This window comes from Cydia fagiglandana, chromosome 13, assembly GCF_963556715.1.
Source record: "Cydia fagiglandana chromosome 13, ilCydFagi1.1, whole genome shotgun sequence".
Taxonomy (NCBI): domain Eukaryota; kingdom Metazoa; phylum Arthropoda; class Insecta; order Lepidoptera; family Tortricidae; genus Cydia; species Cydia fagiglandana.
In genome coordinates this window covers 8,006,279-8,022,585 of record NC_085944.1, presented here as the reverse complement: position 1 = coordinate 8,022,585, position 16,307 = coordinate 8,006,279, and the positions used below count along the sequence as shown (strand labels likewise).

The 16,307-nt window shown below is 37.5% G+C and overlaps 1 protein-coding gene across 2 annotated transcripts in view; it reads right to left on the bottom strand.

The window, feature by feature from the left end:
* Positions 1–984: 984 nt before the first annotated feature.
* LOC134670197 (kazrin) overlaps positions 985–16,307 on the bottom strand; it is a 144,175-nt gene continuing 128,852 nt past the window's right edge. For both annotated transcript variants that reach the window (XM_063527902.1, XM_063527901.1), the window contains 8 exons: positions 15,126–15,310; positions 10,076–10,285; positions 8,292–8,450; positions 6,915–7,038; positions 6,695–6,839; positions 4,191–4,302; positions 3,428–3,729; positions 985–1,516 (listed from right to left, as the gene is read on the bottom strand). In XM_063527902.1, coding sequence (XP_063383972.1) covers positions 1,372–1,516; positions 3,428–3,729; positions 4,191–4,302; positions 6,695–6,839; positions 6,915–7,038; positions 8,292–8,450; positions 10,076–10,285; positions 15,126–15,310 — 1,382 coding nt within the window. In that variant the 3' untranslated portion in view covers positions 985–1,371. The remainder of the gene's footprint in view (positions 1,517–3,427; positions 3,730–4,190; positions 4,303–6,694; positions 6,840–6,914; positions 7,039–8,291; positions 8,451–10,075; positions 10,286–15,125; positions 15,311–16,307) is intronic.

The window sequence follows — 16,307 nt, the reverse complement described above, 5'->3', positions numbered from 1 at the left end:
TAATAGTATTATCATACAGAACGGACACGCACCGCCCCGCCCCGACTCGGTTTACCTCGCCCCGCGACTGAGTTTTGACGGACTCCTGACATACGCTCAGGCCGCGTAGCCAAGATGTCGATCGCTTACGCTCCGTAGCGATCGAAACGCAACTGTCACTGTCGCACTAATATGGAAGAGTGATAGAGAGACATAATGCTTGTCGTTGTCGAAGCGATAGCGATTGTAACCTTGGCTAGGCCGGGTTCGGCTAGCGACGCCGCGACGCGATGACGCAACGTTCAAAATGCCGGTGTATTGTGCGATGTACGGGTACCTACTTAATGTAGAAATGAATAATAAGATAGTTTTCCAAAGAGACGAAATGTGTATCAGTAAATAAGGCTATACTTTTGCGTAAAAATAATAATATCATATGAATTAAAACCCGTTCGTTGAATTTGTGAATGTTAAGCCAACATTTAATATTTAAAATACCTAAGGTAACCAGACCTTCTACACAGATATTCCTCGTAAATGTTTTATTTTTAGTTTAACACTCTTTTCACAAAAAAGAACTTGTTGGTCGCGGGACATTCGCGTTTGATTTTTTAATTTAATTTTAAGAATTTAAGAATTAATTATGTATGTTATATAAAATAATCAATAGGTATCAAAACGATAAGGTACATTTAATAATGGCGTGTTGAAAGTCCAAGTACGTGCAGGACTATAAACTGACAAAGCCAATTCAACAATTGGAGCGAAATAAAACATAAACCTATATTTTGTTTTTTTACGTATTTCGGTCGAATTATGCAACGCAGCGGGCCGCTCGTCGTGTCCTTCGGGCGGCCTCGGCAAGCCTCGGCTTCGCCTTCCCCGCGCGCCGCACGAGTCAGCCCTAAGCCACTTACTCACACAATGACGCGTGTACAGACGTGCCGTGCACACTTATAAACGCAAATGATTTACGATGTATGGCGTGTCCGCCCTGTGTCATAAGACCGTAAATAAAATGTTGAGACTTGCTCATTCAGTCTATTTTTTGCTATTTTTTATTTGGATATTTTTGATATGCAACTTTGTACATCGCAGACTAGAGGATATTGAGCATTCTTGCTTTATTTTTTTCATCTTCGGCCTAGGCCCAACAGCTTTTTTTTAAAGGACAAATTCATAGTTATAAGTGCCCTTTTAAAAATACCTAATTTAGATCAAAGACAGGGTCCCTAAATAGAATTGTTCATTGTATCCTCCAGGAGACTGGGGGTTCATTAATTTTCTAATTGTCGGTATTGCACTGCTCGTATTGCAAGAATTAACGTCGCTGATCCTTATTGTAGGATACTGTTGGTTGACTATTAGACTAGGAGGTTTGCCGGTATTGTCCTACACGGAGGTCTTGCTGCAGGCATTGATGTCGCCGATGCTTTTCACGCGGCGGTGCCGTTTCTGCTTCACAACGGAGTCGTCCACAGACTTGGCCGGCAGCGGAGAGCTGACTCTGTGCGCGTGGTCCGCCTTTTGTCCGTATCTATACAACAACAAAATGTACCCGTCAGTTACCACTATCAAAATTCTGAACTCTTTTTTTTATTGTTCACGGCTACGGCGGTTTTTAGGGTTCCGTACCTCAAAAGGAAAAAACGGAACCCTTATAGGATCACTCGTGCGTCTGTCTGTCCGTCCGTCTGTCACAGCCAATTTGCTCCGAAACTACTGGACCAATTAAGTTGAAATTTCGTACACATATGTAAGTCTGTGACCCAAAAACGGATATGTAACGTCAACAAATGAATTTTAAACATAGGGGCTACTTTTGGGGGGTAAACCATAAAATTAAAAATAAAAGTTTTGCAAACTATGTCGTGTTACATATCAAACGAAAGAGCTCATTGTGAGAATCTCAAATATATATTTTTTATAAATTTACGATAAAAATTTTAGAAGTTAATCAAAAAATAGACAAAAAATGACCATTCCCCCCCCTCTATCTCCGAAACTACTAAGTCTAAAATTCTGAAAAAAATACACAAAATAGTCCTTTACCTAAAGATGACAGGAAAACTTATTAGAAATCTAGAGTCAAGCGTGAGTCGGATTTAAAAACAAAAATGCGGTTTAGGTTTTTTTAGGGACACAGCCGCAATAATTTAAGTGAAACATGATGTAGACAGCTATTGCGGAGGCCCTAGGCCGATATCCGCATAAGGCCGAAGACCCGAAGCGTCCCAAAGAGACGTGCCTTTAGCTTCAAGCGTGAGTTGGACTGTAGATAAAAAAATGCGACTAGGCTGTACCTGGCACACAGCCGCAATGGTACTTGTAGTACTGATTGATTAGGTTACTAGGTATTGTCACGTGTTTTAACGCGAAGAAAAATTTGGCTGTTTCATACGTTTTGGCTGGTCCGTTTTCTATGGGAGGATACATTTTTTTTCGCCATTTCGGGTCCCATAGTAAATGTTGCTCAGTAGGTATAATCCCAAAACCTCCCTGGCTACGGGAATGTGCGTATTTTTTGGCCACCTTGTAGGTATTATCTCTCTTCGGCCTTCGCTTTTAAAACACTTGCGGAAGTTGTAGGAAGCGCGACCCGTCGGACGCTCCGAGTTTTAAGCTCTACGCGGAGCCACAGAATAAATAATAGTACTAGGTACAGAAGACTCACTCTCTAACAAAACGCGTCTGTCACGATCAGCACAGATATGGCCGCTAGGTGGCGACAGCGCCACGCGCGGCTTATGGCAAACCCCAAAATTGGGGTCGAACGGATGTACTTTTAGCTACCTGTAGCAAAGCGACGAAATCGCGGAGTGAGACACGCCTGGCGGAGCTCGGTCTTCAGTCTTCGCATTTAGACACTTGTACTATTGTTCGGCATTTAATTTCCTATCTAAGCTACTTCGCATATTTGCAGAGATATAAGCCACCACGCCAGAAAACTTCATATTACATGTGTTGAAAACTTGATTGACTCATTCGGGTTTTTCAAGACGTTTCACTCACGTCATGTTACACGTACAAAAAAAAATTGTTGAAAATTGTGTGATGTACGGAACCCTTGAAACGCGAGTCCGACTCGCACTTGACCAGTTTTTATTGTTTTATTGTGTACGGCTAGATACGATGTGGATTAGATATCTCAGTGTCAAAATTGACGTTTTTGTTTGAAGAAACGTCATTATTGACACTGACTTATCTAATCCATATCGTATCTAGCCGTAATATTTGACGTATCTTAAAGTTAGAATCGGGCCGCATCTGTGTTGGTTTTCTTTCTTTTGTTATTTATAACAACACCTTTCCTATCCATCTATAACCAAAAATTGGAAAAACAGGTTTTCAAACTACTAAGAACTTTTCGATTTTTGAGATTTTAAACTAATATTCAAATCAAATGTGTAGCAATATTGTTAGAAGGCCTATTTACATCAGTACCCACCTATGAGTAATTCCCGCATTCTCCTTCACATCATTCAGTCTGGTCCGACTGTCCCTCGTTGAGACGCTGGACTGCGAGTAGAGGCTCAGCGGCGTGTAGATCGGCTCGTACTCCTGTAGCGTCGGCGGCGGCGCATACGCCATGCTCAGCTGCGACAACGTCCGCACGGCTATAGGCGGCGAGTATGACAGCTGGTACGGCTGCGTAGTCAGGCTTAGCACGCTTGAGCTCTCGCTAGAACTCGAAGGCGAAGTTCGGTCGTGCTTTGGTTTCAGGACGCCTAGTGCGCGGGTTATCGAGCCCTGTTTGACAATAGACCGCAAATAAATAAAATTACACTAAAAACATTAACAAAATAACAGAGAGGCAAGAACTTAGAATATATATATGATGAAGGAGACAGAGAGATAATGCCACAGTCTCATAGCGTTCAGCTAATAGCAAATATAAACGGTTGCTAAGAAAATTAATTCATGGAGCAGATGAACATTGAACCTTGTAGTTTGTAGTGCAGATCTTAAGAAGCACTATGCCATAGAAATGGCTCAATATAGAAAAGAGAGCAAAATTATGAGGGCACCCTATATCAAACGAACATGTCGTTTAAACTAATCAAAAAATTCCTACGTCAATAATTGATTCATTCAAAATCGATTAATAATACCACCTACATGAGGAGATAATATGGGTTAAATTAAAAGAATTGGGACTACGATATTCGAATATGGATTTGCATAAAAGCCTTATCGGTACAAATACATACCCTGAGACTATGCCTTCGGGAGTCACCGCTTAAATCAATTCCCGGTAATCCCGTTGCAACCGACCTCGAGAATGGTCGTCCCAACATCCTTATCTGATGCCCGAACATATTCCTGAAAATGTAATGTAATCGATTTTATCTCTGCAAGACTCTAAGCAGGCAACAGTATCAAAGCCAAGCAGAGCGTTTACGGCTAATTTATTAACACGTATTTAGTTTAATTTACAATAATAATATCAGGAAGTTAGAGGGTTCATAAAATTTATGGCTAAGACACAAAAAGCTAACATGCAACTTTTTGGAATTTTATACATTTCTCCTACGTAACCTAGCACGTACTTAAATTTAAACGTGTTTAGGTAGAATTCTTCTATTTAAAATTGTCAAAGATATCAGCTAAAACATATAGTTGCTGTAAAAGTGATACAATAATATTATGTTATTGCATAGACACCAAAAGCATGATGCACTTTGCTGAAATAACCAATCATGCTTTTTATAATTGTGATTAACAAAATTCAATTATTTGAAATAAATAATAAGGCCTGATTTTTTAATCGTTTCATTAATGTATTCATCACTCAAAGATGCCCAACCCTTTGCTTTTTACATGATAGTAAATGATTGTGTTAAAATTAACCTTTTTATTATTTTGGGATTAGAAAACCAGTCCTAAAATTTGTAAATTTCACCATTATATATACCTATGAGTATACAAAGAATAGTTCTGCGTCGCACCTGCCCTTTTTCCGACTTGGCTAAAATACAGTACATAAGTCACGCAGCACTTTTCTTTGCGAGCCTCATCGTAATATTAAAATTTAAAACAACAATGAAGACGACAAAAGTAAAACAAGCACAAAATATCGATGTGGTCGAAAGTGATTTTTGGCATAAAACCATAAAATGTTGAATGAAAGGAGAAAGAGTGGGTAGAGCCCGATAACAGTGCGGTCTACATGATGATGACAGAGGCATTCATGATGTAACGATAAAATGGTCTTTACCGTTCTGTCCCGACGCAAGGGTCGCCGAAATAGGGGTGTAGGGGTAAAGAAAGGTAGCGAAGTCTGTTATATTTCATCTCGTTAATCAGGATTTATTCACATTTATATGTCAATTGATATTGTTACAGCTGAACCTAATAATTATACACTGTCGTTTTAATTTACAATTATGAATGTATACAAGTCAAAAACATAGTTATTTTACAGTATCAATAAATGCTATTATTGTTATAACCCTAAAACTATTGCAAATGGTTCTGTTTTTAATTTAAAACTAGAAAATGTCCAATTTTATTAACTGGTTTAAAATCTCATTATTTAATTAAAATTTTGACAATACTAAAAACAAATCCTTTAAAATGTTTATTGTTAATGGGATCTGATTCACCCCCTATATAATACGAAGCATTTAATGCTTTTAAGTCAATATCAATTAAATTGTATACATTTACTAATTAATAAAAGATCGATCGATCTCGAGTAAACATTGATGTGACAAATCTAATCTACGGCAAGTTCGGGTCTCTAGGGGGCTACGTGTGAACATTGATTCTAACATTGACGAAGGCAAGGGGTACAAAAGAATAGTTTCCGATCGCTTGGTTTTTGCGAGATTCATTTACTTACAAACCACGTCTCCTACAATAGGTACCTTATCAGTCTTCACTGCTCGTAAAGTTTACATTCGCTTAATAACGTTTCACAAACGAGCGGCTTTGACGGAAGAATCATAAAAAACTTTGCAAAAAATGCTTTGTGTAAAAATAGCAACTTTACAAACATCTTGATACAAGGAATTTTACATAGATACAGTTTCGAAGTTTGGCGTTAAAGCGGGATTTATTTTTTGAAGGATAACTTTTTTGTCTTTGTGGGTTTATCTTTGTTTTGTGGACAACATGGATGCTCGGGCAGCCTCCACTTGCAGTTCTTCCACCTGGCAAAATATCGTATACCTGCAGGATTGCACCTTACATTATAATCAACTACAGCGGCTCACCTACGGGCGTGGCGCGGGTGGACGGTACTACATGCAGTGTGTCCTGACTCGAGGGGTGAGCTACAGATAGTCCGGGACAGCACTACTCCGACTTCGCTCGGTTTCAATTACAACAACAATCAAATACGGCGGTGACCATGGGGTAATACAATTCTAATACATTTTGGAAGTCTATGCGGCCAAAATTCAAGGTATTATTCATATTTTAACATAAGTTTCATATAGATATTACCTATTTATTGCTAATCTCGGACTATGCAGAAAATTAGTAATGTTCAAGAAAATGGGCTAAATATTATTACATTCATGAACACGAACAGTTTACGAATATTGTAGTAATTTAAGGGTCGTATAATTAAAAATGTTAACAGAACAATACAATATTTGCAATACTTAGTTCATACGTTTAACATGTTTTACAATTCGTTACATTTTCTAGCTTAAGCAAATATTATATTTTCTTATTGTCTTGATTTAATTAATTGGCAAATACTCACCTCGCTGGAATGATAAGAGCGTCAAATTCGGTGACGAGGTGTCTTCTAATAATGCTCTTGGAGGGCGGAATGCCGAGTGCTGTGGCCATAGTCTCGCCCGTGAACGATGGTTCTAGCACAACTAATCCTCCGTGAACTCCGCTGTCTAAAAGCATATCCAAACCTATAAACTCCATTATCATTTCAGAAGTATGTTTGACTAAAATAGCAACAAGTTTACCTTTCAGGTTTTCAGCAAATTCACCTAGGTCGATATTATGAGCCCACCGCATAAATCTCTGATTGGTCCAAACTAAAGGATCTGCATCTACATTTTCACACTGATGCCGCCTCACAGCCAGCGCCTAAAATACAATTTTATTTAGTTTTAAATTTAACTCGAAGTAGTGACCCTACCGAAACAATGATTCCTACTAAATAGACTCAGCTTATCTGCTAGAATATCAGCCTATCTTGCCAAAATTGACTAAATAAAAAAAAACAACAGAAGTAATTCTTCTCCAGTCAAAAGTGAACAAGAATAAATGGTATCGAAGTTTAAACTCCCCGAACGTCGGTAAAGAATCGGAAAGAGGAGTGCACGATACTAGATGATTAATGTTTGCGCATTACAAGGGTCGCAATACGAGACGAAACACTCTGTGACGGCGCCAGATAATCGCTCATTTGTTTCTGCTCCTTATCATTCGCGGGAAACGGCCATCTGTGTGATGGATGGCTAAAAAATGTTTATAAGGGATAATTGGTTTTCTGTTTTACCCTTTCAGCGCAAATTTTGTAAGAGCCTACATTTTCAACGGCTTTAGACTTTCCCTAGTAGCTTGGATAAATGTGGCAAGTCTTTGCACCGGCCGGGGTCTTAGTTTAGTTATTGCAAATTTCTTGATACTTCGCGGTTTTAGAATCACTTATTCTGCCTTATAGTCGAATAAGGGCCACTTGCACCATCACCCTAACCCGGGGATACATAGTTAAACCGTTAACCCAGTGTCAAATTGTATTGGTAACCATAGTAACTCTAGGTTTGTCTACTTCTCTATTTAGGAATGTCTGCACTAAATTTTCGATGTAAATTGAGCCTCAAATTGGTGTTGTGTCGTTTTGGCATAGACTAACCCCCTTATTCATAAAACTTTACGGGAGCTGATTTAGTTAAATAATGTTTTATCCCTTTCTTACAAATACATAAGTCAAAATGACAGATTAGGACTAGCGGCCCAATTCGAGTGAATTAATAGATCTAGAAAAGATATGGATTATATGTCAGTGTCATAAGTGACGTTTTTGTTTGAGGAAATGTCACATTTGACACTGACATATCTAATCCATATCTTTTCTAGATCTATTAGACGTATCTTAAAGTTCGAATTGGGCCGTAATTGAGGTTTGTAGCGCGTTAATGAATAAGGGGGTAGAGTCAGATCAAGAATAGTCTGCAGCGGATTTGATAGCCCACGCAGAGAAAGTGTTATTTTAAACGTCAAACTTCTATGAAATTATGTCGTATATGACACTTGCACTGCGTGGGCTACCAAATCCGCTGCAGACATTTTATTGGTCCGACTCTAGATATTTTTACGACGTATACGATACTCACTTGTCTGTCGTACTTCATTATCCTCAGCAGATGTATCCCGTGCACAATGGATGCCTGGTGGAACTTCCTCGTGACCCCGAGATACTTCTCCAGTTCCTTCTTGCTGATGGTATCCAGCATACGAGCGTCGACCAGGTTCGCCAAGAAAGACTCGGCATACTGTTGATAAAAAAGCGTTGTTTATTTTGAACATATTTACTATTTTACGCTATCGCTGGTAACATATCTATTTACTCGTGTTATACAGTGTGGAAAGATAAGTCGGGCCCTGGAGGGAAACTACCTACCTTAAGTTGGCTCATTTTACTTAAAGGAAACATTCGTTTATTTTTAAAAAGAAACAAAACTGCATTCATAGGTTTTTCTTTTTTTCTTCAATTTGGCTTGTCTAAAAAAATCTTGAGTTAGATTTTATGGATATTTTGTACGACAGACGAGTGTAAGACCTAATGTTATCATTAACCCTTATCTTGGCATCGTAACACCCGTGATACATGGAACTTAAAAAAATCTAGTAGCTTCACTTTATTACCTAACACAATAATTCTGCCCTCAATATGTCGACCTACCCTCTTTACTTATAGGAAAAAATAATTGACAGGAGTGTCATTGTAAATTAATTAGTAATAATCAACATTCCGCCGCGGAAACAATAGATTTCGGTTCGTACTGGAAGTTTTGTATTTATTTCTTATGTTAGTATATATTTTTCCATAATCTACATTTTGATATCTTTACCGTCTCTTAGTGCATACATATTTACAATGCCTTCGAATTTAAAAACATTTAATACACAGAACTTTACATGAAACTGTTATGTATTATATTTGATACACTGCCAAGAACTCAGAAATGTACATATCGAAAGTATTGTATTACATTTAATACATTGCCAAGTTATCGTCAAAATACTATTACATGATTTTTTATTTTTTTTATTTTTGTGTTGTTACAAAACTTGCTTCAATTATTTAATATTAGTTGTCGTATTATTTAGTTATTAAACTTTAATTTTTTTACGTACTAGATGTTATTTAACTATATATTCGTACGCTGTAGCATTATTGCTACGCCGTAGCCCGTAGCACGGCAAAATATGTGTATGGCAAAAAATGGCCCCAAAGTAAAAAAAATGTATTTTTTTTTACTTTTAATTATTTGTTTACTTTTCATATTTTACTCAACTTTTTGCTGACGACTTTTTTTAAACTTTACGGGATCTAATTTTCCGCCCATGTGATCAGGTATTCGTAGATATAATTTATTTTTACAGGTTTAATAGTCATCTGATGCTTTAGATTGCGTTTAATTAGCAGTAAATGCTAATTTCTGTTGCATTACATGTTTTATTTTTATTAAAATCTTCATTTTTCTTCTAAAAAGTAGGTAACTATTTTGTCGAGTTATTGGCATTGTATCAAATATGATACATATGATTTTCCGAAACTGGAAAATCCTGGATTTTTTTTCTTATTTTTTAATAATCTAGTATGCTCAATAGGTGACAAAAAACTAAAAAAATGTTTATATTTAAGATATTTTGAGCCTTGCCAAGATAAGGGTTAACATTAACTCTATCGACTAGTAGAATAAAATTGCGAGTGTTTATTTTTTTGAATTTTTAGTCGGGTCGAGTCCCGGGCGAGGCAAGCGAGTTTTAGAAAACCTTTGAATGCAGTTTTGTTTCTTTTTAAAAATAAAGGAAAGTCTCCTTTAAATAAATGAGCCAACTTAAGGATTTAAGGTAGTTTCCCTCCAGGGACTCATTATAAGTTGAATTTTACCTGTGCTAGTCCGAGATCCGGCAGCCACTCTGCCGCGACCCACGCGTGCGTTAGTTGCCCGATGGTGGGATGACGCACCAGGTCCGGCCGCCGGCGCTCCTCGATGGCCAGCCTCAGCTTCTTGCGGTGCATCGGCTGCGTCACGCCCAGCCCCGCCTCGAGGTCCGTGTCCGTCAACTCGAGCAGAACCTGCCCATTCAAAGCACGGATCTAGAACCAACCAGAACACAATATTTGACGCTACTATTGCGTCAATCGACGAAGCTGGTGGTTACAATGATGTTATGATAGAATTTTTTTAAATTAACGTTTGAAATTCATTACCTATACAATATCGAGATTTATGTACTCGGTATGACTTCTCATTTTACGAGATAATCGTAAAGGCTCTCTTTATTATTTAAAAACTGATGTGAAAGTTGCATTTTATCCACAAGAGTGGCAAAGTAATTTGACGTTTTGAGTTGGTGAGGTGGTTGGTGTGGCGGTTGGCTGATGGAATTGACGTTTAAATAATTTTGAAATTGCGGCGTTTGGTGTCGAAACTTTGGGGCCGTGGGGGCCAAGTGCGCGTCGACTGTACAAAGACTTGTCGGCGCGCTTAATAGAGGCTTCTGGTGACCAGGGGTGGTATTCGACAAGCGACGTTTGACGTATCGTGTTGATCTCCCGTTGATGTGGGAAAAATCATAAGTTCTCGAATACGTACAATGTCAAAATTTGACATTAACAATCCACAGTTAGGGTGACAAGCAAACCAAACCGAACCACCCTTAGTTTAGAGTTGAGTTTTGGATGGTTTTGGTTGTACCAAATGATTTTATCCACAGTTGATGGAATCAATACTCAGTATGCAATAAAATCAACTGTTGATTTGACATGGATGCGAAATCTGACAGTTGTACGTGTCGAATTTAGCCCCAGAGGGCTGGCCACTATTTCGCCCAGCGTATTAGCATCGCTATACAGCGGGGAAATACGGCCAGCCTTCTGGGCACCTTGCCCGTTGACGGCGACCTGGGGCAAATTTTTTATCTTTAGTTTTGTAAGTTTTATTATGTTTGTTTATTCCTTTCTTTGTTTTTATCAATAAATAAATTACCAGTAGAGATTTTGAATGATGCATAATTATATAGCGTTCATTTTGATTGATTCGTATTGTTTTACAGTTAGTATTTTACTCGCGTCCGTGTGGTGAACATTTTTGAGTTTCACTCGTCGGTATCAAAGTTTGTTTAACCCTCATGCCTTAAACCCTCGCAACGCTCAAGGTTCCAGTTTTCGAAACACTTGCTACGCTCGTGGCTCAATTTTTGCTTGCTCGGGTAGCACGAGGAGCTAAACAACAACTTTGCCCCCTTGTAAAAAAATATTAAGATTGTTGACTAATAATTTTAGGATTTCAAGGAAGATACTTCTGACACTTTAAAAAAATGTATCGATTCAGTTACCTATTTTATTTACAGTTATTCTTGACACGCAATTTATACTAAAGTTGACACGCATTTTTTTGAATTATTACATGTAGGTAATAATTCAATTATACGGACAAAACTGATGCCCAAATAAACTAAATACGACATATATTATGGCATTTAACTCAATTTAATATAGGTGTACAATAACGGTATTAAAATATAATAATGTTAATTAACATAATTTTCATCAATCATTTAGGCATTCAACACTAATGAAGCCGGCAAAAATTAATTAAAACGTGCAAACGTCAATGATACAAACTCATTTGGTGAATAAATAAATTGGTTTTCAAGCCACTGAAAATAGACGTAGTTAAATTAAATAGTGTTAAAAAAACATTGCGAGCTTGCACGTTAAAATATTTGAAATTGAGATGACCTGATTTAAGTGTCAGTGCACTTATTCAATGCGTTCAATTTAATAAAAGTTGAAATTATCGTGCATTTACGGTGAGGCTGAGGCAAAGCATCGCCGCAACGTATTTTGAATAAAGCGCGCGGTGGTTTTAATGCGATAAGCGCAGCGTTCAACGCGATGCGTTTGTCGCACATCCATTTTACATCAGATAATCTAATGACACTACATTATTTTAAGCGGAAAACGCAGCGGTATTAAGCGTTTTGTCATTTTTCCTACCTACATTCCGTTGATCGCATGCGTTCAACGCTGCGTTAATCGCATAAAAGAACCGCGCGCTTAAGTAAATTGTTATGAATTTTATGGCGGATTTTTGCGGAACCGATTTCCATAGTAATCCAATAATTCGCCAAAATTTTGAATAATGTGTTAATATGGATGGGGAACAATACATTGGTTCTGTTTGTCATATTCAAATGTACTCGGTATTTTCCCACAAAATCCGATAACGATGATTGTAGACGTGGATTGCAAAAACGAAATAATAATGGATCGACGTTACATACGACCGAGGCAAATCCCCCTTTCACGAGCAAACAAGCGATTTTTTTCCATTTGATTCTACATTTGCTGCATGAAGCCTTAACTAAGGTAACTAATGGTTTGGTGAATGCTTTTAGCATTTCGAAATTGTACAGAACTTTTAGATTTTTTTTTCCAAATCTCCTCCTCCTCTTTCCCCTCTTGGTGAATGATTGCTTCGTGTATAATGATTTTGCTCATTATGTACCTAAATTAATAATGTACCTAAATGAAATACCGTAAACCGGGGTTACTTTGATTTGCGGGTCGACTTTGATAGCAACTTCTCTCCGCTACTAAAGTCCTTGTTTTAACGAGTTGAACAAAAACTTCGCAGTATTTTTTTCTTTATTGGCAACACTGATAGTTATTTCACCGCGCAGTAAGCGGATGCGAGTGTAATATTATTATTTCGTCTAAAAAAAATTATTAATGGCGGGTACGCTTTTCTTCCTGATTTTATTGGTTGAAAAACTTTGACTGTTTTTTGTGTTAATAATTAACGCATGTAATTTTATAGTGTCTTACGTTAATCAGTGTTGATTCGCGAGTTTATAAAAAAATACCAGAATTCGACAACCTCCACATGCGCACGTAGCCGGGGAATCCTTGGGTCGGGGTGTCTTTGATCACTTATACGTGGTGAAATTGATCAAAAGATTAAAGTAACACCATGAATTATTTTGGCAGCTAACGTTTTTTTTATGTATTTTTTTCAATAGTAATGTAATAAATAGGCATCGTTTGAGTCAGTGAAAGAATTAGAGGTAGTAGAATTATAAATTTCTATCTAGGAATTGATCTCTGGAACTGCTTATCTGATTATAAATATTATTTTACCGGTTTCTTCCATACCGTTGTCGTATGGAACTAAGTTTCTGGGTAGAATTTGGCTATATTTTATCCTGCGGCTTTCCTTTAGGTGTTTTATTATACGTGCGTAAGGCCACCAGCCCACCAGGGCATTAATTCTACAATAAATAAATATGCATTGTTTTTTTATAGAAATAATGCCATAGATTACAAAAAAAAATCGGGTAACGAAGACTACAAAAAATACCAAGAAGAACAACTTAATGATGCATTCGCAAACATTGGCACAAAATCTATTCGTGCCGCATCGAAAGCACACAATATTTTTTATAGAACTTTACTTTATACAATAAGTATATAAGTAACATATCAAAAACCCGGGTGCACAGACCAAATTTACTGAAACGGAAAAGCTTGCAATTATAGAATCTGTTGCTAAGTGCAATGATAAGTTAAATTCCTACGTTATTTATATTAAATAAGCGCTTAATTTTTCTAATTTGTATCATTTCGTATGATATCAAAGTAACCCCACCCCACACCTTAAAAATAAAAATAACTTAAAAAGTACTTAAACGATTTTTATTTTTTTATTTTTACGGGCTTTTTAGCGGGTCTACTTTAGATTGTCAGCAAAAAAATAAGTGGTTTCAAAGTAACCCCATTCTCAATATAACTTTGATCGCGTTGTTTTTATTTTTTTCTGAAAAAATTATAAGTTCTAATTTTTTATTATTTGGCAGGCGGAAAGAAGAGAAAAAACCGATTATTATATTTTTATTTCATATTTTTACGTATATTAGGATCGTCAAAAAATGGTGCCAAAGTCTAAAATTGATCAAAGTAACCCCGGTTTACGGTAAGGAAAATATATGTTAACAATACAATGTGTTAATAACTAATTTTGACTTAGAAAAGCGTTACCCATGGCGTTTCGGAAAACTAGTTTTAAAATAAAAACGGTTTTTTCACTAAAACGGGTTTTCACTGTAACATTATATGTTATCGAACACCAGACACTAGTAAATATTTAAGACGGACAACTTAGATACAACACCGTGTTCCTCGCGTACCTTATTTTTCCATTAAAGCTTTATACGTATGAAATCTGTCACCTACTGCTATTTATGACTTCGAAACGTGAAATTCGATATGAACAAAAGTCCAATTAAAATATACTAAAAGCATTGTAGGCATATTTAATGGCGCCATCTACTTTAACATTTCTGCATTACAACAGTATCATAGCATTAGATTGTTCACTGCAAAATTACCTTCCATACACACGAGGCACATACAAACTTGTCTAAATAATACGAGCTCTCGCTGAATGAGGTCCCAATGCTTTCCGCCCGCATGAAGGCAATGAGGCGACAGGATTGCATTGCATCCTATCGTTCAAATCGGTGCGTATTTATGTGAAGCTAACTGAGCAGCAAGACTGCCAGCTGCGCGATAACGCTCATTTGTCAACGCACTCTGATGAACGTTGAATGTAACACGGTGAGAATATACGGAATGGAATCAAAACCATATTCATTTAGGTAAGTACCTACATATAAAATTCAATAAAAATATGAAATGTGGCTTTTAGACCTACCTAACGACAATAACCAACGTAGGTACCTTACTTAATACAATACATACATTACAAATTATCTTCATTGCACTCCTCAACACAGCATCACAGCATGCTTCAATATTATGAAACAGACTGTCCCCCCGACTGACTGTCCTGTGTAAGATCCTTAATAGCTATCAGAAACAAAAAGTGCAAAAGGAATTTGTTGTGAATCTTTCTAGTGTGAGAAATACGAACCTTCCCACTTTTAACGTTGTCCGCGACGGCCGCAGCGTACTGCGGCATGCCCAGCGCCAGCTCTAGCCACGCTATGATGGCAGGAGCCCTCCACCGCGACAGAGGCAACGAGGCTGCCTCGCGGAGTGCCGCCTCGCTGCCGAGCGGCGACCACGCTCGGGAACCCGTGCCCGCGTATACTGGTTCTAGTTACATGAAATCACAGTATGAATACTTGTAAATTCAAGATCAAAATTTATGGATGACATTGCGCAATATTATTTCTTACTGGGAGCGCGTCGATAGTCAGGTTCACGATGAACTCAATTTATTTTTTCGAATGAGTGCTCGCGCAGCCGGAGAAAATGCTAAGAAATACGAGTACATATGTCCATATTTTAACGATTGGTAGATTTTATTTTATTGTACCTATTTTATGCATGCATTAGACAGTTCGTTAAGTTTTGTTATTAAAAAATATACACATGGCGGAATTGACCAGATACGAGTAGTAACGTTAGCTTCTAAATGAATGAAGCTCTCAAAAAGATAGATATATCATTCGAATATAACGTTTTGAGCTAGTGAATGAAGCTTTTTGCCCTGCACCATACTACGGTTTTATTTGATTTCAATATTTATTTTAGGGCAAAATAATTAAAGTGGTTCGTCGTAAAATGGATATAGGTACATATTTTTATCACGGATCAAAAAGAATATTGAATGAATATAGCAAAAATATAAATTCGCGCTCCATCAGTACTTATAATACTATAAAAAAACTAGCGTTTCTATAATATTTCGGTACTATAACAATTATGTAAACGACACAATAATTCAGTGCATAGTTACCGAGATTTCATTTTAGAGGAAAAAAGTTACTACTTTTGAGAAAATTTCTAATCTAAAAAAAAACGGACTACAAACACAAATCTATTTCTTACCGCCGTTGGGGCACTAGAGGACTTGGTGCAATGGCAAAGGACACGCGCGAGATCTAGAAATTATAGAACCAGGCGGATTTGCGCCCGCAAGCTCCCTTCCCTCCCAATCACATACGCTCACCGGTACTCTTCTGTAGCTACTTGACTAAACCTATAGGTACCATAGTAGACGCAAACCAAACTGACGACCGGGGTCGTAAAACTTCTCATTCACGCTCGCGTGGTCGAAGGTAGGGTGAGAGATAGAGATATGACCCCG